At 38.4% G+C, this 27192-nt stretch overlaps 1 protein-coding gene across 1 annotated transcript in view; it reads right to left on the reverse strand.

The window, feature by feature from the left end:
* Positions 1-27192, reverse strand: part of LOC139726792 (attractin-like protein 1) — a 97850-nt gene that overhangs the window by 56507 nt on the left and 14151 nt on the right. Inside the window, 2 exon segments of the mRNA XM_071637784.1 lie at positions 717-904; positions 7493-7615. Coding sequence (XP_071493885.1) covers positions 717-904; positions 7493-7615 — 311 coding nt within the window.

The following is a 27192-nucleotide window of genomic DNA, read 5'->3' on the forward strand; positions in this document are numbered from 1 at the left end:
TCCCCCAAGTTGTAATTTCCAGGAATCTCTTTTGATTTTATTTTGGAAGGGATCTGGATTCTCTTCTTAATTCTTATAGTGGGCATTGTGAAACATGAAGACTATCAGCGAATCTTTATCCCAAGAACAAAACCTGAGTCCTTAATTGAAGCAATGCTGGCTAGTAATCAATGGCATTGCATTTGATGCAGTGCTATATATAGTATGTAAATTTGATGCGAGCATTATACTGCATTTTATTTTGCTTCACAGGAAAAACTCTGATATTTTTATATTTCAATAGAAACTAATATTCCATGAATTCATGCATTCAAACATCAATTCTAAATGCATTGAACTGACATTCACTTGGCAGTCACTGATTCAAGCGTATTAAATTTACAATCTGTACTGCACCCACCCCCCCCCCCCCATAACGCTGCAGTGTAATTACCCTTTCTCCTCTTTTTTATTCCTTACAAAATTGCCCTTATTTCTCATGCACAATGCAGTATAAAAGATTTTATATCTGCACATGAAATCCAGGGGGGGGGGGGGTATTCCAGTCCTCCCCACCCTTTCCCCTTCCTCCTCCTCCTCCTCCTCCTCCCCCCATCACATCCAGTCACTGTAAATCTTGTCTCATTAGATTTTCCTCTTCCCCTCATTCCAGCGCCTTAATCCTCTCCTGCACTATCCCAACCATCCATCAACGGCCCGCTAAAAATGCACTTTACCTTTGAAGCCGGGATGACACACGCAAGACTCCGAGTCCGCGTCGCAGTAGCCCCGCCCACTGCAGTTGCTGGGACACGCTGGAATGTCGCAGGCCTCCCCGAGCCACAGTGGGTCGCAGGAGCAATTGAGATGGAAGCTGTCACAGATGCCGCGTCCACTGCAGCCATCACCGGGACATGTGTCGATGCTACAATTGTGGAAGGAGGGAGGAGGATGGAGGAGGAGAAAATATGAACGAAAAGATGAGCGAGAGAGATAAAGAGATGGCAAGATTGAGAGAGATGGAGAAAATTATCATGACAATATTGAGTCATATAATGGTGATGTTACAGCTGACAAGAATTACACAACCTTCAAGGCTTTACATCAAACGGTTGCCATGCAAAATGTCGCTCTCATCTTCCTATCGCATTTCTGAACCATATGCTGGATGAGCTCATTTTTGTCTGGTACGCCTTTTCTGACGTGGCTTCAACTATAAAATTCAACATGAACTGGAATATAATGGGCCCTGATGAAAAAATGATGACATTATAACCTCACAAGTCTACTGCTAATCTGTGGTACACACATACACACACACACACACACACACACACACACACACACACACACATTATAAACTCATTCCATCAATAAAATAGCAGTTATATGATCCCCTCCCATTTGTAAAATCATCACGACTGCATACAATGTAGATTGTTTTAATTTGGTCCCAATCATAAAACAATATGATGTGATGCAAAGGACAAAGTTTCCTCTTCTTCTAGAAGCAAATAACAACAACAACCAAATTACCACAAAAAAAGCACTGAGAGCTTTGCGAAAATCTTTGTTTTCTTTAAAGTTCTAAGGTCAACTTGGCATGGACTGTCTCTTGAAGCTCATGCCGTCAAACTGATGACTTTATGTGGCACTATACTGGAGGGAGAAGAACTCCTAATTTGCCGAGAGTGATGGAGAGTTGGCCTTGCGAGATGGGCAATGAAGCATGCTCATTACCGCATGATTCCCCTAATGAGTGCTAAATTGGACGGCTACAGGGATACTCCCTTAGTCACTCCATGACGTTTCTCACAGACGGCTACCTAACATGTTGATGGCAGCGTATATGAATGCAGCCGATACCGGAAGCAGGGGGGAAGCGCTTAAATTGCACTATACCTACTTGTTGAATACATGGATGAAACGCTTAGCAGTAATGATATTATAATGACAGTAACGATCTTAAATATCAGAGGTGAATTCAACAGTGTTAACATACATACAGTATGTAGGATACACAAAACTAAAAATTTATCACTAAGGTACAGTAGCTACATGTAAATCATACAACATTTTTCTTTCAAAAAAAAAAACGATCATAAAATTTGATGTTAAAAGAGTAAAACAACGGTACCTATAGTGGCCTGCCGAGCTGTGAATTATACACTGTATCTACATAAATCTGCAATTGATGTTCATTGCCACCTACATAAACTGTATATTCCCCGATAATGTGGTTTTTATCTTAATTTCAAGTTCCAACTTACAGGTAAAAGCGTTTCTGGAATATGCATTTGTCTATAGATGTATTTAATGGTGCTTAGTGAATTTTTGCATAAGTCAACAGGTATTCACAAAATCATCAAGTCACACACACACACACACACACACACACACACACACGCACACACGCACACACACACACACACACACACACACACACACACACACACACACACACACACACACAAATACTGCCTCTTGTACCAAGGAGGCGTCGTCCCAGAGGTTGTTAATCTTTTGGATCTCTTGAATAGAGACACAATTATCTCTGATTCTCATTATGGCAGTCTGTAACCCTACAGATCACGCTGCTGCGACCCTTCACAAAACCACACTACAGCCCACATTCAGCTCAGACTATGTACTCCTTTTATAATATTTCAAATGATTTGAGGCTATCATGTGATCGCGGCAATCAAATATCGGTGGAAAACGTCCCGAGGCTCTTTACCCTAGCTTTTCTTGCTAATGACGCCGAGTTGTTTTCTTCTTCTTCTTCTTTTTCTGATGATGGGGGGGGGGGGGGGGGGGGGGAGGAGATCTACCACTGACAAGAATAACACACATTCCAAATGCACATGAGCACATATAAACCTGAGAGGGTGCAAGGTACAATTACTTTGTGTGTTATAAACATATTATGTACACAGCCCACCAGGACAAAGCATCCCTTTGCACTCTCTTGAATTAAGCTGATATGGTCTCTAACAATGATGTAAAGGGGAAAGAATATTATGCTCTACCAAAATTACCAAATTGCTGGGTCTAATGTCTAAATTTGGTAATGATTAACTTCTGACTCGTACGGGGCTCCCAATACCAGGCAGTGCTTGTTTACTGAGGACTAGACCACTGAACAGGACTGGGTACACATTGCAAACACACCCACACGCTTTGTTTACTTTCATTTGATAACTGCAACACGTAACAAAGGGATATACATGCACAGTAAAAAGCCCGCATCTGGATGAGCAATGCTGTTCCTACAGTAGTTGAAATCACACAAAACACACAGAACTAGAACTGCGGAACTCCTTCCCTGTAATGAATGGGGTTGTCAAGGCCCAGTGACTCAAACCCATCACACAGTATAGTCTGGGATCTATGATTCTGCAGCACTGTAGTTGCTCCCATTCCCGTTTACAGGTACATCCTCTATGGACTACCATGAACAAGTTATGCTTTTTGACAAATTTATATTCATGTAGGCCTATATGGCATAAAGAGGTTACAAATGGTTATGACACTGAATAACAGACTTCAACTTGTATGCACTAATTAATGCAATGCAGTGAAACCAACTCTAACTATAATTGTGCAAAATATACACTAAATTGCTATGGCTCATTGAAAACCATGTGCCTGAACATCTATAATGGGGAATGTTTAAAATATCAATGCATGGGACATCGATTCTGAGACTGATTCTGAAAATGTTGTGGTTATTAATAGAGACTGGCTTATATGACACTTACATACATATACAGTGTATACAGTGTTGTTGTACTGTCACACATGACATCATACTTCATCTCAGGCCAAAATGAAATATGTTTTGGTTGACTGGATTTTCTTTCTTTATTTTTTTCTTTCTTTGTGCTTTTGATGATGGTATTGGTTTAGCATACAATAGTATCAAGGTGATGCAATTCCAAAGTGTCTTTTAAAATTACAACTAAGCAGGGAGTGTGAAGTTACATTGTACACATATAATGTACAGTGTACTATTGTAGACACTGCAATGAACAGACAACAAAAGCTTCCCTATACCTTTTGCCACAATGATCTTAAAAAAAATGGTCAGCAAAATCAAAAGCCACTATTTAACACTGGGAGCAGTGATAAGACACAGAACTGTTCGGTTAATCACATTTGATGTATTTATGTACAGTTCAGTTATATCACAAACACCCTATCACACAAAAATTTTGCAATAAACGCTACAGAATATAAGGAGATATCACTAACTTTTTCAATGAACTGTCACGGTGACAGTTTATTCTAGAAAGGGTTTTCATTATTTTGTATTATTATACATACAAGCCACTTTTTTGATACAATAAAACCATGTATCAATATTTCTGCAAGGGGTTTGCTTAGTGACATGCAATATTGTTAGCATAATACCTGTCCTATGCATTTTAGATTACCCATATCAATGGAGAAAAAGAGTATAATATTGTTTCCAATATTGTACTCTGCTGTCAATAACGCACTCAAATGTTTCTTTAAACGCATGCGCAGTATCGCTTGCAAAGAAAGCAAAGTGCAGTGGCATTGCGCGATGAGGTTGAGAAATGCCATAGGAGTACACGTAAATCGTCTGTGCGGCCCGGTCTGCGGCAGTTACTATGCTGTGTACTGTACTGTACTGTACCTCTGTATACAAGTTGAAAGGTTAGCTTTTGTAAACAACAATGGCGGCCTCCACGGTTCGTGACTTTAGACTCGAAAACATTCGAAAACATTCTGAAAGAAAAAGATGCGTTGAACACACGAAAGGCAACAAAAAGTGCTCTTGATGTTTTTAGAGCATATTTAACAGAGAAAGAATTGCCGTGGACGTTTTGATCACTTTCATGTCGAATGTGAGTGAAACCCTTTTTCATTTTTTTTTTTTTGAAATTGAATGTGGTGTTGTCGTGGAAAGTGGTTTGTATGTATAATAATAATGATATTGGATTTCTTTCGTGGTATATCGGATATATTGCATTCATCAACATGAATATTTGCACTCGTCTTCGACTCGTGCAATATTCATGTTGATGAATGCAATATATCTGATATACCACTCAAGTGCATCCAATATTATATAATTATAGCATTTCGTATGTAATTTACCAATACTTAACATTGATACTGATTTACTTTTCAATGTTGGTTATTTTTATCCCTAACTCACATTTTAGAGCTATTTTGAAGCACTAAAGCTGTGTTGTTTTTTTTTTCATTGATCTGCAAATGTTAGCAAGGGGCTTAAATATCTTATAGTGAAAATCATTCTGGAGAACGAAAATTTGCAGAAAATTATCAATTTGGCACAAGTGCACAAGAGCAAGATGTAATTTCACCCTTCCTTTCTTGTGTCTTCAAAACACTTTTAACATGCATTCACACATACAATGCATATCTGTGATGTTTGGATGGAACTGAGAAAATGTAATTGAAATAAGAGTGCGTTTATCTAAAAATTTTCTGAGGCAGAATCACCATCCTAAACACGTTTGAGGCATTTTCCAGGGTTAGCTATTAAACGCAACCGTGCTTTCAAATGCGTTTAGAAATGCCATTTTGAAACGCCATTCAATGGGCATTTTGAAACGCGTTTGAGACCACAATCATCTTTTTGCGAGAAGATAAATGCAATACCGTTTTGAAACGCATTTATATCTCAAGGTCAACTCCCAGCTGTTTCCGCTTGTGTTTTCTACCCATTATTTGTGTGTGAATGATGAGACATATATGGTAGCATGCAGTTGACCTTTACTTCCTGGGTCGAAGGGCGCAAAGCAGCTGCGCAGTGACAACACACGAATCGTGATTGCATGATGGATACCAACTCTGCACCCCAAGAATTGCGTTTCAAACCATGTTCGCAAACACCATTCCCAATGCGTTTGGAAACATGATTCTCTCTCTCAAATTAGATAAACACAGCCTTAGATTCCTACCAAGGACAATAAAATAGGCCAGGAAACTCTAAACGGGGAAACAAGCTCTAGGTCAAGCTGCGCTATGTTTTTGTTGGACAGAGATGTTTACATGAAAAGAACACTTGAAACTCACCCACCCCCATGTCTCTCACTTCCTTTAAAAAAACTCAGAAGTCTCTTCACAGATAAATTTTCTGATGGTAAATTTGTCTGTTTATACAGCTTTGCACGGAAACAGCCTACAACTACCCTGCATGTGACAGCTATCCTTCATGTGAGCGTACCTTGAGAAAACAAACCTTGCTGTCAGGCAATTGATAAAAACAGATTTGGTGTTCGCTTCATAACATGCATTGGCTACTTGTCTGTACCATTTGTCCAATTTTCCCTTTAACAGACTTAAAATTGATACTATACTGAAACCCGTTTGATGCACTAGTCTTTGTCCCTGAATCTGTCTGAAAGAATTAATTTCTACTAAAGAATTTTACATCTGGAATTAATTCATGAACCATGTACCCACGTGAGGAAAACGATGTAGGTGAGGAAAATGATGTAGGTCAGATAGTACCTTCCTGTGCATTCAAGTAGGAGCAAAATGCAATTAATGCATTTGCCTCGGTAACCATTCATTGAATGGTCCTATATTTTCACCTAATTTGTTGTCTAAATTTGTCTCAAAAAAAGTGTCAAAGGTGTTGACAGCACCAGTCTACAGGACCTCTGAAGTCAATTAAAAACCTTAAATGTACGTATGGAAGTCAATTAAAAACCTGAAATGTACATGACCTCATGTTTACTATCAGCCAGCCACAGATAATATCACTGAGTGCATGCATCCAAACTTCCCATCTTTATAACCCCTTGTGAACACGTACCTTTAGGGAAAAGCTTTTTATGCATCACTCCTATGTGCCTCACTCTCATCAGATAAATATGCTGCTTAAAGATAAAGCATCAAAGCCATTTAATACTCTTCTGCTTGTGTAAAGACCTATGCTACAAAACGAAGAGTATTTGTCTTTTCTTTTCAACTGCAAATCTTGATATGACAGATGGGGCAGAATCAGAATTTATCAATAATAATAATAACAATAATAATAATAATAATAATAACAATAACAACAACAACAACAACAACAATAATAATAATAATAATAACAATAATAATAATAACGTTTATGACAGAATGACGACTTGGGCATTTTTGAGGGGCAGAGCCATAAAACTGCTGAACAAGAATTAAAATGTTACTGCTAAAAATCAAAATACCCTTACCAATTATTTCTATTCATTCCCATAAACCTTCAAGTCTGCCAAAATTTACACAAGACTGTACCTACATCACACACCTGCAATCACATAATATGGTGGCGTATCGTTGCATCTCACTGAATGGCAGCAAAGGACAAAATAATCAACAATCTTGTCCTTTAAAGTCATGCGTGTCACACGCCATTGATCTCAATGTCCATCATCATTACACTGTGATTCTTCTTGCAGGACCATTTCATTCTTATGAAACTCGAGCAGATTACCTCCCATGACAACAGCCAGTGGCAAATTTCACATACCTGTACGATATGTTGAAGCCGTCAAGTTTGAAGGCTGCATCACTGTAGAAGTAGAGAAATGCGAACCCCGACGTTGTGACAATTTCCTGCTTAATGTCCACTAAACCATGCCTGATAGGACCACTGCACAGCAAAAGAAAAATGACAAAGGAAAATGGATGAATCAAGAAATATAAAATACAATATACATGAACATACATATTTTTTTCAAATTATAATTTCCCTGACATACACAGTGTACGTTGTATTACTTGTCAAGTTCAAATCTTTTAAAGTTGGGCATTAATGTATCTGTTTGAAATTCTACACTGTCTAAAAATCTGAATCAACACAGTTGTTTTCAATTCATCTATTTCCAATACTGTGCTTGGAAACAGATGAAAACAACTGTGTTGATTCAGATTTTTAGACAGATTGAGAACACTGAGCGTCTTAATCTGTCTGAAGATCACCTTTCAACCGTTTAGTTAACACATTTTATGACAAAACATATAGTGAATACCGCAGTCAGGATGACAGTACTCATTCACTGTCAAAACATGGTAAAAATATGACATCGTAATCATCACTATGGTTGGTAGTGCCACTGAATGGGCCATGAATTAGCCATTCTTGAGCTCACTGCATATCATTTTCTTCTGTATTTGATACTGTACCCACATTACTGGTAAATGACACTCATAACATAAGAATAATTTTAATGGTCATAAAAAAGGGGTGAAAGTGACATTCCACAATTAACCGGATTCACAGGTGTTTCTGTTCATACATCACACAGAGACTAAAAATGTGTCCGTCATCTCCAGAAACTGCTGCAATGCCATGTATACTCAATAAAAAAAAAAAGAAAAGTAAATTAGTACATATTCCTTACAAGCTTCTGCACAATGCTATTACAAATCCGGGGTGCCAACCATGTACCCAGCATTGCAATATTCAGAGGGATTGATAAAAGGTGTATTTTGGGGTAATAACAGTATTTTTACCTATTATGCAATAGACTCATACATAGTAACACAATTCAGGAAATGCAGATATATCTTAGAAACAGACATATTTTTTTTTTTCCCTTTGGGGGGGGGGGGGGGAGGAAAAACAGTGCAAAAAAAGAAAAGGAGACGTAACAGTTGCAATATATCCGGAAGACAGACTAGTTCACAGAATGGCACTGGCAATACATTGTACCATTTTTGTTGTTGCTGTTTTCTGTGTTGTTATCGTCCATACCTCCGTAGTTTTCTTTTGTAATGATTGCATTGGTTTGATTTGTTCTGTTTTGTCAACTTAAATAACATTTTTTTTTTCTTAAATCTAGGGCTTTTCCTTTCTTGCTGCTTCCCCCACCAATGGCATTGTCTTTGTATGTAGTCATACCGCCACATTATTTCTACTTGTATGTCGTATGTCCTATAAATTTTTCTCTTTTTTTGTATCTCATTTTGTACATTCATGTTTTATTGTATGCTCTGTATATTTTTAATGCTTGGTGCAAAATATACTAAACTGAAACTGAAACTACCATGTAGACACTTGTATGTGGGGGTCAACAGACACTTACGTGTATTCCACATACTGCACTGAACTTTATGTAACTCAACACATCAAAAAGCAGAACACAGCAGGACTCATGAACAAGTGAGACAAGAGAAGCTGCCTTGATTTTCACCTTTCAGTATGCAACCATAATTCTCTTCAAACCATCAAGTTTTCCCTCGTATGGGCACACGTCATGTGATGTGCAGGAGATTGAATTGGAAAACGGTTCGAACAATCTCGTAAATATATACGAGATCGGGCTTGAAATGCGGAGGAAATATTGAGCGGCTGTGTATATCAGCTTCAAAAAATCAATTAAGGCGCCTCCATATTCTGGCAAGCCCAGGTCAATCAATTTTACTCTAATTTTTTTGCACAGCATGAAAATATTCAGCTCAGAAAATACAATGTATGTCAAGAAAAGATATCATGTTATATGGGTTAACAACTGTAGTACAAAATTACGGCAGAATGTGAAATGTTCTTTTTTTTTTCCTACATTGTACAATGATATTTTTTTTTAATCACTTTATCACGGTACAAAATTCAAAACTCATTTTTTATGCACGTGAGACATGGGAAAAATGGCAAGTTTACAGGTGTGGCTTGTCTTTTCATTTCAGACATGAAAAATCAGCAGCCTACGTTGTATGAGCAAACGTAATTTTGATGTTTAGAAGCTGCTGATCAGTAAAGTCTGAGTGAAGTACATGTACTAACTTACTACTGCCAACTACACATTCCACTGTCAGGACAGCCATTCATTGCAGAACACACAGTTTCTCTCTGTTTTTTGGAAAAATAATCCAGTCAACTGTCTAAGAATCTGAGCAAAAGTGTTTCTCAACTGAAAAAACAGTGGTGATTCCATTTGTCTTGACAACTACATTGTAATAATACCAAATGACAACCTGAAGTTATAGCAGAGATACATAATGTATAGTAGTAAGGACAGCTTGAATTTTCATCTTAAAAGTGGGTGAACTGTTTGTATCAAAGTACAAACAAGCAGCAAAGACTTTAGTCAATGCTGGCCACCAGTCATATCACCATCAACCTCTGAAAAAGGCAATAACAATAACGATATGAAGCCGCTGCAGAAAAAGCCAGCAAAACCTGTAGTGCAGCAAAGATGAGAAAGATCTTGCCATTAATAAATGAACAGCATGGCAACTGCCTAACATGGGAAGGATCATCAATCTAATTTATCTCAGCAGAGGTCGCATAGCCCACACCTCACTGCTGAGAGCAATGGGTATCATTATCACGCTTGTCAAATTTTGGATAACACCACCTGATGTCAGATGGAAAAAAAAAATAGTGCTTTGAAATGTGCAATGTGAAGCGACATCGTTGGGGATGAATCTTCTTCAGCAGCCATGAAATTTGAGCGTATGACGGCAACAGCAGCAAGGGCACGATATGAAGTGCAAGTCTACACAATGTTAAAGTTGACTCCGAGTAAAACAGAACAGTACATGTTTTAACGCTATCAATCTCACAATAAGTGTTAAAGTGATGGAATTTCAAAGTTCCTCATGTTTTTGCTTTATGATAGTGATATAAATTGCAACTACATGTACAATGTACATATTACAATGCGATGATAGCATCAACCGACAACCCTCCCATTGGTTTTTAAAGGGCAAAAAAATCATAAAATAAATGTCTCCGGTCAATGATAACACAAACTACAGCCATTTCTTATCAAGTCATCATTGGCAGGTTATTGCAAACAACAAAAGTTTGCTGCACAGAAAACATGTTTTTCTTATTAAAAAAGTAATAAATAAAGATGTGCGTAGGTTGTTTTTCTCATTAAAAAGTATTAAATAAAGATTTGCATAGGTTCATGGGAGACTTGTCAGGCTATGAGATCATCACCTGATCTCAATTGTACTATACTTGCTATTAAATACTTTCATTGTTTCTTGAAATAAGTGGAATTTGAAAGTTTCTTAGTCATTTATTTTAGGTTCCAGTTTGGCAAAACTGCTACCATTCTGCTTGTCTGGGTTTACAATAATTAATAATGTGTAACTGCCCTTTCAAGAGAGAGAGAAAAATACCACCCCAAAATGGATACTACTGTATACGCCATATATTTCGCGAGTCTAAATTATTGCGAATCGGGACTTCCCGACAATTTCGCGAGAGGTTGAATTCGCGATCGTTGAGCCCTGTACTGAACGGAGAAATGTATAATGCGTACGTCACATTCATATCTGCATTAGAGTCAATATTTTCGCGTGTTTTTAATTTCGCGAATAGCAGCTGACTCGCGAAATTCGCAAAAATAAAAACCTTGCGAAATATTCAGCATATACAGTATTTGATCAAAGCATTATGGACAAGAGAAAAATAGCCATAACAACAGCTGTCTACCCACGGGTATCAAATACCAGTTGCACTTCCTTGTAATATAATAATAATAATAATCATGTCTTACTGTATCTATCCAGAGTAGCCTCTTCAATGTTGCCACTGCTCTACCAGAGGGCCCTATCATTATTACCCTAGCGTTGCCAAGTACCCATACTCCTGGGTCGAGAGGGACGTGTGGGTAAAAACATCTTGTCCAAGGACATTAAAGCAGTGGGCAGGAATCAAAACTTGGGTCCTCCAATTGGGAGTCAGGAGTCTTATCCACTATGCCACAGCGCCCCCAGAAGAACCTCAGACTGCTCATCTTGTTAATGTTACAACTAAAACCTGTAACATACAAGTGTTCTTGTCCATGAAAAATTAAGATTTTCTGGAAAGAAACACTTTTCAGGGACTCTTCTCAAGATATAGTGTACATTCAGAACCTTTTCTTCTAAAATAATTTTTAAATTTTACGTTTCTTCAAATTTTATAGAAAAATCTAGTTTCAGGCTTCCAGGATGCAAGCACAATTTGTATCATGCTAAAATGGAGAAAACTCAACATCTTTGAACTCATCAGCAAAGCTGACGCTTTTCTTTCCAACTGAACCTTGCCAGTGAGTGTAAGCAACAAGAGATGTTATGAATGTTGCTTTAGTTTTACAAGCTATAAATATGCTGCTCCTCTTTCCATGCTGAGAGAGATTGAATGCTGGTCACTGACACACACAATCTGTACTCTCTCGCATCTTGGGGTTTAGCCCTGTTCTGCCACTCGCCAATCATTTGGCCTTGGATGAGGGTACCCACAGGATAGGGAGATGTTTCGTGAAATGAGAAACAAGCCATTACCACCCAACAGCCCTTCATGTACGACCACTGACTTTTCTACATGCACACATACATACATACCGTACATACACACACACACACACGTACACACATTTCTCATGTTTGTAGTCAAGATGGTGATTCCTAAATGATACACAAAAAATTATATGTTCGTGTTTTGTTATGTTTACCAGCATGGTAAAGTAAATTGTCTTGGCAACAACACACGCTGTTGATCCAATTACTCCAAATCTACTATAGATCACTTTATATAGCGTGGCAAGAGTCTGGACAGCAGATCCACCAAATGTTGTGAAGCGTCTCCCACTCAATGAGTCTCCACGGACAAAATGAGCACCACTCAATTACTCAAATAACGCCACATGTTGGCAGACAGCACAATATTCAATGAGAGTTTGCCAGGACACATCATGTCATGCATCGATTGTAAAAGAACGGCCAGAGCACTTGATCATACCTGTGCTGTGGAATGGTTTGTAGACCTGTATAATGTCTCCCACACTGATTTGTGACCGATTTCAAAAGTCACAATATTTCACAGGAACTTGTGACTGTTAATCAAGAATGACAGCTTCCGATATCGATCATACCTAGCTAACACGACAAAAACACTTTCTAGTTTGGATAAGGAACTGAAGTACTTTTCATTTAGCCATTATCTATCACTTTTTTTTTCTAATTCTTACTGTGTGAGAATCAAAAGCAGCTTTGATATGGCAGAAATTACATGTGGCAAAAGGAGGTCATATGACATGGGTATCAAAAAGCTATGTGACCCTCCTCTCATTTTTAATACATAAAAATTTTGTTCAGAAAAGCTTGTACAGCACAGCTATACCACACCCTAACCTACTGTGGGATTGGACAACGATTTTCCACTTGCCACAAAATGCTGCCAATCTACTGCTACAAATTACGTGACCTGGAATTCCTGTCCATCAGCACTGAATGCAATCAAGAGTTGTACGTTGTACAACGCCATGTGCACTTCTATTGAAGTGGACCCCGAAATGACCTACATGTACAATATTGTATACATTTGTTACGTTTCTGTTAGGGAGAGACAACCACAACACGCAACAGCTTAATCAATTGCGAGATGGCATTTTCTCATGTACGCGACTGCGAGGATAAACAAGGCAGAGCATTCTGGCACTGCATCTTGAGGTCACCCATGACAAATTGCTACTGTGTCTGAGAGTGGTTTGTTTTATAATCTCTGGCAGGTAGCTATATGATGATGTACTCTGGGGACCTGAGTACAACTGCCTACAAAATCTACAGGCACAAAGGTCCATCGATGAACCAAAGGCATAATCCAATCTATGGGAAGAGACTTGTCTTCTTAAATGGTTATAATGCATCTGACAAATGTGGTTCCTCTCTCTTAATTCAGCACATCAGTATTAAACTGCCACTTAAACAGACTGCAATTTCTATGGCAACTCTCAGATAACCAATTGCTTTAAAAGATTTCATTGTTCGTCATCGCTGGGATCGTTGAATACAAACCAGATGCCAGTGTCACAGGAAAGATCACAATACTGGACATAAAAGTAGAAATTTTCGCGCATTTTGCGCAACCAGGAGCTAGCACGAATATAAAAGCACGCGAATATTTTTGTATGCCATATGTTCCAGTAGTTACAGTCCTGATTCCGCGGAATTAAAAACATGCGAAACTCATCTCACCCGTCAGAGCACAAAAAATTACTCACGCGAAAATATCCACTTTTACAGTACCCAGTTTTCTACATAAAAGTAATATTCGCTCACTTCAATACAAACATAAGTTGAACAACACGGGAGGGTATAGGAGCACAGTATCTAAGCTCTCTCAAACTGAGTATGAATCTGTGTCAACAAAAGCAAAAGGAAAACAAAAGAAACAAATAATATCACCTGCAGATTCTAATGCTTGCCTGGATGATTACAACTACAGTAACATGAGATAGAAAAACAGACATAATACATTAGACATAAAAGAACAAGCAAAAAAAAAGGAATACATGCTATTAATCTTTTCATTCTATTTCTCTGAAGTAACAAAACAGCCTCTCGGCTACATTATATGATAAGGCCAGATTTCCACTTTGTAGCGTGAAATGATTAGATTCCTAATGCACATCACAAAATGATACAGCTTTCTGGCACCATGCCACTCTCACTCTTGACTGTGTGACACAGGGAGGTTCACGTTACATCTAACCTTTCGCAGAATTCAATAATGCGACAGTAACCCAGGAAGCAGACAAGCCAGTCAATCTCATCACCGTGGAAATCAGCATTATTGGTGCATGTATCCATTTCACAACACAATGCAGAGCGTTGCGCTACGATTCAAATGTATTAAAAAATCAAGTGTTTCATTATGAGCTCCTCATGAAGTGGGATTCTGGATCGTCAACGTCCTGACTGACATCCACTCAGTTGAGAGTTCCATTATCCCACGAGTTGAAAGTTGTATGTGTACACATACAACTGCATGTACGTGTAACTGTTTGACGCAGATGGGATTCTGGGATTTTCACAACCTTGTTGACATACAATTTCATAATGTGAAAAATGTCTCACAAGCGAATGTTATACAAGCTCTTTGTTTGTTTTTCAAAGGGGAATAGGCAGAAATTACTACGATAGCGTGTAATAATATACATTGCTTCTTGTAGCTGATACAAAATGATTTTAGCCTCAGCCTTGTCTGTGACAAGTGAATCACAAAAGAGCGAACACACAGACACGGTACACTGACAGAACACTTGACCCAGCTCTTTCCGGAGTAGAAAAAATGTGTGTTTTTTTCACTTTTCAACTTTGAAACAACTACAGTATCCCATTCACATGTATACACAATTTATGTTTTGTGGCCATTGCAGTATGAAAATTACATTACTTATTTCCATTCTGGTATGTAATGTAGGAAAAGATTGCAACAAAGCTGTGGGGATTGTTGCACTTTAATGCAAATTATCATTACTACACCCTATCTTTCTATATCCATTTTCCCACATCAAAAGAAAGTCATCTCATCAGCCTTTCCCAAGTCTAAAAATTCAATACCAGCAATGTGAAAAATGCTTGATGATAAGAACAATAAAAGCGGGAGCAATGACGGTCTTGATAGGCTGAACGTCACTGAGGGGCAAGTATTCCAATGAGACCATTAAAAGAATGTGCTTTAGAAGCCATGACAAATTCACAATCTCCATGTACGTGTACATGTTTGTGACGAGGATTTGAGTGATCCTGTTGAGGTCTGTGCGGAAAAGCCGACATGTACTAAGGGCATTATTGATGAGTCTGTCTCATTATGACTTTAATAACCTGCCATAAAATTCAATAATTCATACTCGTTGGGCACGCTCCTTGGTTACATTCCAGCACTTGGCAGATAAGCAAGCATATGTCTAAGAACATTGTCGAGAATAAACTTATATACATTTAGGATTGCGCGTAAGTGGCAAAAGCAGCTCCCCATTCTACATCCTGCAAAGTGTATATCGGACACATTAATGTTGGACCAAATCCTGTCTCGTTTTAGCAATATCACCCGAAGATTACTTTTTAGTCACCTAGAACATTTTACAAGATCATCAAGATCATCAAGCATTCTCTATCCTTTCCAAAGTCCAAATGTTTAAAATATTTCATTCAAAATGGGATATACATTGCATGAGAGAAGAAACCACAGATCTGTTCAATGTGATATCCACCAATAAACGCATATTTTTTTTGAAGATAAGAAAATAAAAAAGGACAGCAAAAAGTAAGCAAAATCTGATTGCATTAACAAAGGTCGGAGGGTAAGGTTGGTTACAAATTTTTGCCATAAAATGCCATCCTCACAAATACATTTACGATTGAAATCATCCAGGAATGTTCCATTAGTTATATATTGTAGGTGCAGACACACATTGAATGAACAAGAACTGTAATCACTTGGTGTACTGTACACAGCATGAAATGTAATCTTGCAATGCATACTAACCAACAGTGTGCATGGCACCATATTTTACAACCAGTAACCCTATCCTCGCACTGACGAGGATTGCGTTGTAGCGATGCAGCCATCTTCCAGGGGAGGCTTCGATGAGTCACATACGAAAAGAGGGCCCTCACCACGAAGAGGATGAGATGTTGCTACCCTTGCCTCCGATTTGATTATCCAATCAATAATCACCAAATCGCTCGGAGCCATGACAAATATGACAGAAAATTGTTACGTTTTACTTGGATTTCGCCAGCTTGTAATCAAACGTCAGGCCTTCTGGCTGCTCAATCCTTGGCTACATGTTTGATGCTCCCCATCCCGATTACATGTTGGTCGGCTACACAGTCTTAAAAAAACAGAAACTCTCAAGATTTCTATTACGGGTAATTGTGGAGATAACTCTTCAACATGACATTGAAAATGGTTTAAATCCACGCTGTAGTCCTCCCTTGGGCTCCACATATAATCATTCCATGATTGCACAGTCTGTATAGTCCTTTTAACTGGCGCCCTATTCTCGGCCTGTCATATTTTGCACACGCCAGAATGATCAAAACAGCTTTTATTTTGGCAAAAGTTGTCTTTGTTTTTGTCTTTAAACATTTAAGCCAACTACACTAGAGGGAAAGACAAATCTCGAAATTAAAAAACAAAACAAAACAAAAGCAATACGGATGCAGGTTTTTACAATTGCACAGGTTTTAAATTGCACACACATCTGCATCAGAACTAAAGTGCACACATAAATCCATATCACATATTAAAAGTCATCAGATGACTAAAAAAAACACAACAAACAAACAAACAAACAGACAAAAAACACTTTTTCTGCCATTCATATACTGTAAAAGTGGTTTCTTTCGCGGTGGTTTTATTTTCGCGCTTTTCGCGCTTTGAGGTTGAACCGCGAATTTAACATCACACGAAAATGTTTTGAACTCATTGCTTGTACAACGCTATCATTACCGACCGCAAATTTAAACACATACGAAAAAGTCCGCACCGATGGAATCCGCGAAAGTTTCTGTACGCGAAAGAAACCACTTGTACAGTATGATGAAGCATTAACAATGAAGTGAAAGACAGATATATTTAAGTCAAGTGCAATCTGTTATGAAGTATGTAACACTGAAAGGCACCCAACTAATCTTTTGACCTCTGATCCCAACTCTGCTAGTTGGGATCACGGTCAGTCTCTTATTACCCCGTTGAGGATGAGTCCCGAGTATCGTGCAGGTGTCTACGAGAAATGCGTGTTGTAGCAAAATCAGTACGTCCTCAACGGGTTAAAAGTGCAAACTGATCATTTGAAATGTAGTACACCATAAGACTGATGACTATGGCATGTTGAGGTCGAGGACTGCAAGATATATCTGATTTGATTTTTTTTTTTTTGGGGGGGGGGATATTTTTAATTTATAGTTATTTATTCACTCTTTTGCCACAAGAGACAATTGTGTACCTGTACCTGCATTCACATCATCATATACCACCTTTTCTTTTCTCTTTTTTTTTTTTTTTTTTTTGGTAATGAAATGAGAAAAAGCATGGGTAATGCATCCGGGTAAATGTGTGAACATTTCTGTCACACACGGACAAAATAGCTTCTTTCATATCACAGCAAGATAATCAAACCTGGAATGTCATTATCATCTTGTACGCAGCTAGTTTTTCTCCCAGTTATTTGGCAAGTTAATAATGGAGACATCTTTTAGCCAATTTTGAAGACATCGATGAGCTAAATTTGGCCAGCTGCAGGCATTCTAAGGACACACCAGTGGCCTGGCACCTCGGATCTCACCTTGCTTCGAATCCTGTTTTGATATTTGAGATAACAGACTCCCTCCTTCCCATGACTCAGCCCAAATTACGGCTTTGTGCACATCACGCAATCAGCGGCAGCAATAAGCCTCCTCTTGCGCGTCACCACCAATTTCCCTCGCCATTCTCCACTGCTCTGGCAGCGTTGGAAAATTATACCATATATACATGTACTTGTTAAAGGTTGGAAGTAATATTGCTGGCCACGAGGAAACAAGGAGAGCGGTTCGAAATTGAGCACCTTGCTTCTCGGTAGATTACAAGTGCTGCCGGAAATTTTCGTACACTTCCCTATTTGCTTTGTTTTTGTAGTTGAGGTTTATTTTGGGGTGGGCGGGGGAGGCTGACTCTCATGAAGGAAGGTTTTCTTCTGGTATGTGCTTCATCATTTTCTCTTTTTTTCTTTCTTCCTTTTTGTAAGAACGTATCACTTCCAGCCATGTCGTAAATAGCTTTGGATCAATGGTCCGTAGATGAAATAACCTCACTGGCAGCGCTTCACTGTGAAGAAATGACATCACCTGTTTGCAATGCTGACATCGTACAGGTCTACATGAAACTTTCATTCCTGTCAAATGCATAATATCGACATCTCTGGGCCCATGAGAATTGCACCTCAGACTTCTTTCTTTTCTTTTTAGTTATCAAAATATGAACAGACTAACATTATCATTTTTTTATTTTTTTCTAAACATTATTTTTCTCATCTGGACATGAAGAGATACAGCATTAAAGTTGTCGGGAAGCCCGCGGCAGAGTCACATGGGAAACTTGGAAGCTCTGCAGTGGCAACAGCATTCATGCCTTTGTACAGGAATGGTTTTTATTACAACCAAAGCCATCATCAACTTTAAATTGTACATTATGTACTCCTCAAGTCTCAAGGTCAATGCAAAACTTTGAAAAGATTCTTAGGTCTTGGATAGATTTCCATGACATACATAATGAAAAAAATTCAGGTTTTACAGTATCTCCTCTAGTGTGCTATATTAAATGGGTGACAGAATTCTTTCTGGTTTTGTTTGCTTGTTTGTTTGTTTGTTTTTTCCAGACAAATGTTTTATAGAGCCTGATGGTAGGCATAATATATACATTGGAACACAAGGGTCCCACCTTTTTCATTAAACTTGTCAATGCTGAACAAAACATTCTTCCCTGTTTGCCCTGTAAGTGATTTTATACGAAAATTATTCTGGTTACCCCAATTCTGATTTTGCTTTCCATCTATACGATCGAATATATAATCATGGAAGCATGCATGTGGTAGAAAGCAGAGACAAATGCTGAGATTAAAGGCATAGTACAGTTTTGGCGAAGATGGGGTTTGAGGTTTCCGACATTTTTTTTTGAGATAATGAGAAACCTCTTATGAAATATTACAAAGATATTGACTCTTTTGTTAAAGAGGAATTCAAAGTTTATTTGATGAAAATTGGTTTTGAAATGACTGAGATATCCAAAACAAAGCCATCTTGATACAAGGTGGGACCCAACTTTTAATAGGATCGCCTCGTTTTACTTTGTCTTTGGATATCTCGGCCATTTCAAAACCAATTTTCATCAAATAAGCTTTGAATTCCTCGTAGAATTGCATGCTTTTGAAGATTTCATATAGTGGTTTCTAAGTATCTCACAAAAAGTTAAAAGCTGAATTCTCACCTCAAACAATACTATACTACCCCTCTAAAGAAACACAAAGTAAAACTTTACTGCATCCAGGTGGGTGCTTGATAGCTGAGTACTTGAATACATGTTTGCAGCTTATTAGATGACATTCATATGTGAAATATTCTCCTTCTTTGTAAGCCTGATATTTTGGATTCCCGATCAGGCCCAAAATGCAACACATGGTGAAATTTGAGAGCGTACGTCTCATATTTGCTTGCCCTGAGCCACGAGGGACCGCTAATTTCAAGTCCTGACTAAACACTCATGATGTGGCAAACAGCTTCCACAAATACTTCTATGACATCTTAGGGGCTCCAAGAGTAGAAGCATAGCAACTTAACACAGTCAGCCAATTGATGTACATTTCTTTCCTTTTTCATAACTTAATTTCAAATGCAGGATCTTTTGCTTTTTGAACATCCCCCATAATGTAATTTTTTTTACAAAATAGTTGTACACTAAATGGCTCTACTGAAAAGGTCATTGAACATCTAAACAATCACCTTTTCATCCACAGGGAAATTAACAGGCTAATTGGACTTCAAGACTCTACAGTTATATGACTCTATTGAAAAGGTTATTGAACATAAGAACAACCATTGTTTTATCCATAGGGAAATGAACAGGCTACTATTGCTTTGACCAGAAACTACAGTAGTACCCAACATTATACAGCGCATACTAACAAAAAAGGTAATCCAACTTTGGAGGGCTGTCATTTCTTAATTGTCAGTTATGAAGAGCACAATGTTGGTTGTAAGGAAAGGGGAACTCTTCCTCTTTTCATTGATACCTACTGTTGACAATTGTCATGCATGACTGAGCACATGGACTTTAAAGACAACAATGACATATTGCACTTTTTCCAAGTTTGCGTGTTATTGTGAAGGAACAATGCATGTCTGACTGCATGGATGAGATCTGTCAATGAAAGTGGTAAAATCATCAGGCCAGCCTGCACGACTGCATATTCGTGTTTTAGGATTTCTTCTAACGTTTTATGGTTCATAACCTTCAACATGGCCACGTTGTCGATATTTAGTCCTTCCCATTAAGGTGAAACCATTATCCATTTTACTCTCTTCATATTCAAGACATGGCTTGCCACTGGGAGCTATGTGCTGAATATGAACAGAGAAAAATGGATTGTGCGGGTTGGCCTCTGTGGGAGCGACCAAGTTTTCGGACAAAAGGCCATGTTTAAGGTTATGGACTATAAAATATTAGAAGAAAACCTAAACACAAACCCTAAACACAAAACCTAAACACAAACCTGCATTCGTACAGGCTGGCCTATTTGGCAACTTTCATTGACAGATCTCATCCACGCAGTGAGACATGCATTGTTCCTTCACAATAACACGCAAACTTGGAAAAAGTGCAATTTGTCATTGTTGTCTTTAAAGTCCATGTGCTCAGTCATGCATGACAATTGTCAACATTAGGTATCAGTGAAAAGAGGAAGAGTTCCCCTTTCCTTACAACCAACATTGTGCTCTTCATAACTGACAATTAAGAAATGACAGCCCTCCAAAGTTGGATTACCCTTTTTTTTTTTGATACGCTCTGTATTGTACACTTCTACAGTTATAGAAGTGAAGAATCTTGTTTAATACCTTAACTCTGACCCAACTGGTCAACTGTTAAATCTTACACACATCTTAACTCTGGAATTAGAATCATGAAATTTGGAATAACCTGAATTACCATTCCAAGTCTTGTCACTAAGTTAAAATTGTAGTGTATCAACCTACATTTTCACTACATATGTACATTTGCCTAAAATTTGGTCAGATATTTGTTTGCACAACAAACTCCTGTATCATTAAAACTGAATAGTAAAAGGGGCTTGCTGTCAGCTTGACTACTCAAATTTCATGGATATTGACATCACTCATTGCATCATATACATGTGCACTGGACAAACAAAATAAAACCCTATCAAACTTATTACTGTTTCATACAAGCAACCATTATCAATATGATATGGAGAGTCTCTTGCTTCATCTTCATATCCTCTTAATATTATAAAACAATATTTAGGATATATTGTTGGGAAGTTTAATACAAAATGCAACTCACTATAGGCCTATGTACAATAGCTGCCTTTGAATATGACAGTACACCTCTTCAGGTACAAGGGTATCAGCTTCATTATGTAAAAAGACAGGACACCTTCACACAAAGTATGTTAAGTGAACACAGTGGTATGATTTGCAATTCTGCAGTTTCCATATTAAAGAAAGGGGGCTTCCATTATTAAAACATTGCAATTCTGTGCTGAAACAAATACAGTGACAAGGTAAATCTATCAAACAATAAGATCATAAACAGCTCTTGTATTGTGAGAGCAAGCTGAACACATCACAGACATCTCACTTTGATGCTACATGTACCCATTCCTGTGTGCCCACCTCCACTGGGGGAGAACCCCTAAAGTTCACTACTGACTGATCTGTCTCCCTCCAGCTATTGTAAACAGGAGTAATAAGCTATCACAAAATATGCAAACTACACTGTACTACTCCTGGTAAGTGCAGTCTGGCAGACAAATGAACTGAACCAATCATGATATTAGACAGCTCTCAGCAGGCGGACTCGGTCTCCAATTCATCAACCCTGAAGTCCCTGATACACATTTTTCTTCTTTTTTTTTTCACTCTCTGTGCATATTACTAGTGTCCAAAACAAATACGCAGGTATAGGGCACGTTTTCAACCAGGCTACACAAACTGATCGATACACTGTACACTTATGCACTAGACACAAGTAATTTGGTCCTACATACAATTTGTAATATGCAATGTATGATGTACAATACATGTATGTACATCCTAGTATTCATTTCCTTAAAAGCAAATGGATAGATAGAGCTCTGTATGTAGATCGCTATGAATAACAGTACATGTACATAAACAAAGGCAGTCAGACATAAAATGAATACAGGTTGATATTGCATTAGACACATGCTTGTACATTACTTGTACACTGTTGTTTAAAGGTACTGTTTACCATTAGGAGCAGTGATTTAAAGGGAACATAAACCCAAAGAGCGATGTGGATCGAGTAAAAGCAGTAACATAATAGTAGAACACATCAGTGCAAATGGTAATTAATGCCTTTAAGGCAAAGTGTTACATACTATTTGGTAATCAACTGGTTTCAAAACAGACAACTACAAGTACACTGTCACAAACTTCCTGTGGTGTCCATTCTTCCTACAATCGTACTCTTTTCCCATTCTCATGACACTAATATTGCGTAGGGTAGAGCACGAACATCAGGTCCATGGGTAGAGATGCTGCAAACTTATTGGCATTTTTTTCAGCAGCAGTTGTGCAGATGAGAAATGTCATGTGGGATATAGTCAACTTGGTATCATGGGTATTATTACTGTTAAAAACAAGGGAACCATCATGGGGGGAGAGACTGAAACAGGTGCATTGTGTGTGTGGGGGGGGGGGGGGGAGGAGGGAGGGAGGGGAACTTTAGAGTTATGATGTGATACTTTTTAATGCAAGTAATTGACAATATGAGTTGTAACCTCAGCACATTTTCCTCATGTGCCTGGACTCCCAGCAGAGAATGTACACCTTTTGTAAAGCCTCTCCCCCCCCCCCCACATCCAGCAATTCACTGAACTGAAACTGATCATCATCGAAAGATTAGAGCTCAGAATCATAACAAATTTTGAATACAATACTTGCAATTCTGTAAATATTTGTGAGTGTGCTTAATACACACATGCTTGATGCCAAAAAAGGCAATTAAGTAGAAACAAATGTGACCTAAAATCAAATTTCTGCAAAGAAAGCCCTAAATATCATGTACCAGCTGACTGTATAAGCTCCAATCTATACATACCTTTCTTTTTTATTTCATTTTTTATTTTTTGCCAGGGTTAGACTTGGGGCGCCACTCTGCACATCAACGTTTGGGCACTGCTAATAGCTTTAACTGGTGTGTGGTGGTTACCCAGGGTATCATCCTGCACTGCTAATGACCCAAGTCAATCCCCTACTCACAAAGGTGGCATTAAACATTGATCTGTTTACCCCCATGGCATAACACAGCCGCATACTCGAGAAGAAAACGGAAATCAAATCACTCAGGTTTACCATACATAGCTCAAAACTTTAAACCAATTGAAACATTTTCTTTTTTTTTTTTTTTTTGTTGAATAACAGCTAAATGTACGAGGGGTCCCATGTTTACTATCAAAAATAAGAACACATGGCACACACATACACACACACACACACACCAACCAAAGAGCAGGTGTGCAAAAATCTTTTGAAGCACACACAAACTCTGACTACCACAGAAAAATGAAAGAAAAATTTAACAAATACTGTATTTAAACTGGGACATTAAATCTAGTAAGCAAATAATCAATGTTGGTGAAGGTGATGGGACGAACTATCACTTCCGAGGCGATCTGGATGTCGCTATCTTTCCGAAGCGCAGCTGAGGAAAGATAGCGTACACATCCAGATCGCCGAGGAAGTGATAGTTTGTCTCATTGCCTGAAACTAAAAGTTGATTATTTGCTTTATATTCCACATCCAGGGTCCTAGATATTCCCACTTTATTCCACATCTGAAACCATTTTAGCTGTCTTTAGGTATCCTCAGGGCTTAGAGTACGTAGTTTACTTTGCTTTAGACGTATGCGCGTAGATGACAAAACAATGAATTTGCTCCGCGCCCTGCGCGTGGCACCGAAATAAAAGTGCGCTGCACTGTGGTCTATCACTTGACCCAGGTCAAATGATAGACCACAGTGCAACACACTTAATTTCGCGCGTACTCAAAATTGTCAGTTATATCACGCGTTAGGACTGTGTGGACTATTAAAGAGATCAGCGAAACAAAATGACTACCATCATAGAGTGTAATGAACTTTTCTTCTCAGGTGATGTGATGGGCAAAACTACGCTTTATCACGTGATCAGCTCTTGACCAATCACATAGCAAGATTCTTAATATGTGGAATATAATGTACCATACACTGTACCATACAGTTTTTGACTACCAACACACAAGTTGATGACAGGCACACTATCATGCTTTGCGGGTGTTGAGTTTGCTCTAACCAGGGAGGTGGATTTCACCTCCCTGCTCTAACCGAAACTTGGGGAAAGTCCCCTGAAGACCACAGTGGACAGTACGCGTATGGACTAATACCAACAACTATCTAAAGACCCAGTCATCCTCTCTTTTTTTAAGCTTGTTTTTCCTTCAAAAACAACAAAACGTTGTGTTAAAATTTCTCATATTGAAAAGTGAGACAGACTTGTTCAGATATGATGCACAATCCCCCTCCTCGTTCATTAATTCACATACTTTAGTCATAAACACCAGCAGTATGGGAGACAAGATGTGCAAAAGGTCTCTTTGGTACGGGATGTATTTATTCAACCTGTAGAGGCAACTGTGCATACACCACGGGAGTGACGACACGATCCACCCATTCAGCACTGGAGTCTCAAGCTCGGAGACATGCTTCCCGACACTGTGCTTACCAAGTAGGTCACCACGTGCAATATTCACACAAGTGTCTGGGGAGTCGAGCTGTGGGGGAATGGATGGGCGAGTAGTAATTGCAGTCCATCTGAAACGCAAACAATGATCTTCACGCCACCAAGCCTCTAAAATGAAAAGTCACTTGCACTATCAAATTGTCATCAGACTGATGAGGTGGAAGCATTAGGCTATCGTTCAGCTGCAATTATGTATGTGCAATTGCATCACCATTTAGCACTGCAGCCAAGTGGAAAAAAAAAGAAGAAACAAATGGACTGACTTCAGTTACTAGTTTTACACAGGGAGTTTATTAGTTCTGCATGTCCAGTATCACGTAAGTCTTCAAAGCTTTATACAATGCAGGCATGTATCATACCGGTACCCTTCTTTCTTGAGAGTGAAATATTACCCACAACAATTTTCAACAATGCCATCTTCTTATACCGTTGATCTGGGTCTCACGATATTACTGAACTATATATTTAATTTCTTTATTTCAACATAATAAATCAAATTATCTATATTTGATTTCTTAGAAATTTCTGTGATAAAACCATACAAGCACTCATGATCAATAACTACAATGTACATGCAAGGCTGTGCAGTATCTTTTTATTTCCCTGTTGTATGCTCTCATACATTATGTATCTACGGCTGGTTGTGTGTTATTTACAAAATACAAGCATGTACAACAAAATTTTCACTGCCTACCTGGAGAGAGTGAGGGAGAAGAGATTACCAAAACAAACCATCAAACTCCAAATGTCAGGCAATCAATCGCAGTTTCATGCCGATTGTTTAACTCCGTTCCCGCTCTGGGAGGATGATTTATCAGAAATGAAGTGTTTACATGCTTATTGGAGCTTGTATATACGCTAACCTTTGGAGAAAAGAAACTGGATGGATGAAGAGACTTATCAATTTGCTGCTGTCTGATACTGTACTACATACAATTGTAGCTACATGTATGGTTGGAAAAAGAACCTACTTGACAAGCACCAAAAGGAAGAGCAGCTGTCACGATTTTATATGCTGTATATTCAGCATTCTTTACTGTAGGTCCTATGCTTGTTTCCTCACAAAATATCTATATCTACTATTCTAGGTATAGTGTTGAATCTGTCCTCAAAGAAAACACACAAATTGCCAGTGAGCCACACACATTGTATTTGTACAACATTTGTAGAAAAGAGTTAGAGCTTTAAAAAAACAAACGTTTGATTTTAAAAAAAGGGGGAAAAAAAAACATTTTTTACTGTAGTCTTGCAAATATTCTCTCATTCCAAACAAGTAAATCAAACTGCGTGACCACTTTGGCCTGAAGTCACCTTTTTTTTTAGTGGTTATAGTTGCAGGTGAAACAATCTTGACAAAAGTTTAAAGCCAGGCTGCAGAGGTTGAATTGGCCTCCCACAATTCAACAATTAGTCACTGGTCTTCATTTCCTCCTGGCTATGTGTGACACCTGAAGGCAAGGTTATGATTAAGGATGAGGTCACCTGCACACACACACTGGGTACGCTGGTAAGAACATACGCATCGCTCACTCCACGGTGCAGTGTATGAGGCTTCAATTATAAAAAATGCAATGTAATGATATACATGCTGTACATGTGATGTATGGGCAGTAGCTTCCACTGTACAAACTTTGTATGTCAAAAGAACTTTAATATTTAGCAGATACTGAGAGGCTCATGGTGCATTTCACAGCCAGTCTGCTTTATGATAGATACTTTGAGCAGCACTAGGAGACACAGAGGTTTGAGAAACCAATAGTATTTGTACTGTAGTGTTATTTGGGTATCGTCACAGCTTCACATATATTGCAGGCAAATGGTATGAATTAATTTCACAGGATTTGATCACACATGTGCTCTCACTCATTATTCTTACAGAAAATCAATGAATGGACAGCGGGGAAAGAATCAATAAAAAACCATG

Source organism: Diadema antillarum, unplaced genomic scaffold (genome assembly GCF_040938485.1).
Source record: "Diadema antillarum isolate AM-2024a unplaced genomic scaffold, OU_Dant_1.0 seq00000098_RagTag, whole genome shotgun sequence".
In the NCBI taxonomy this organism is placed as follows: domain Eukaryota; kingdom Metazoa; phylum Echinodermata; class Echinoidea; order Diadematoida; family Diadematidae; genus Diadema; species Diadema antillarum.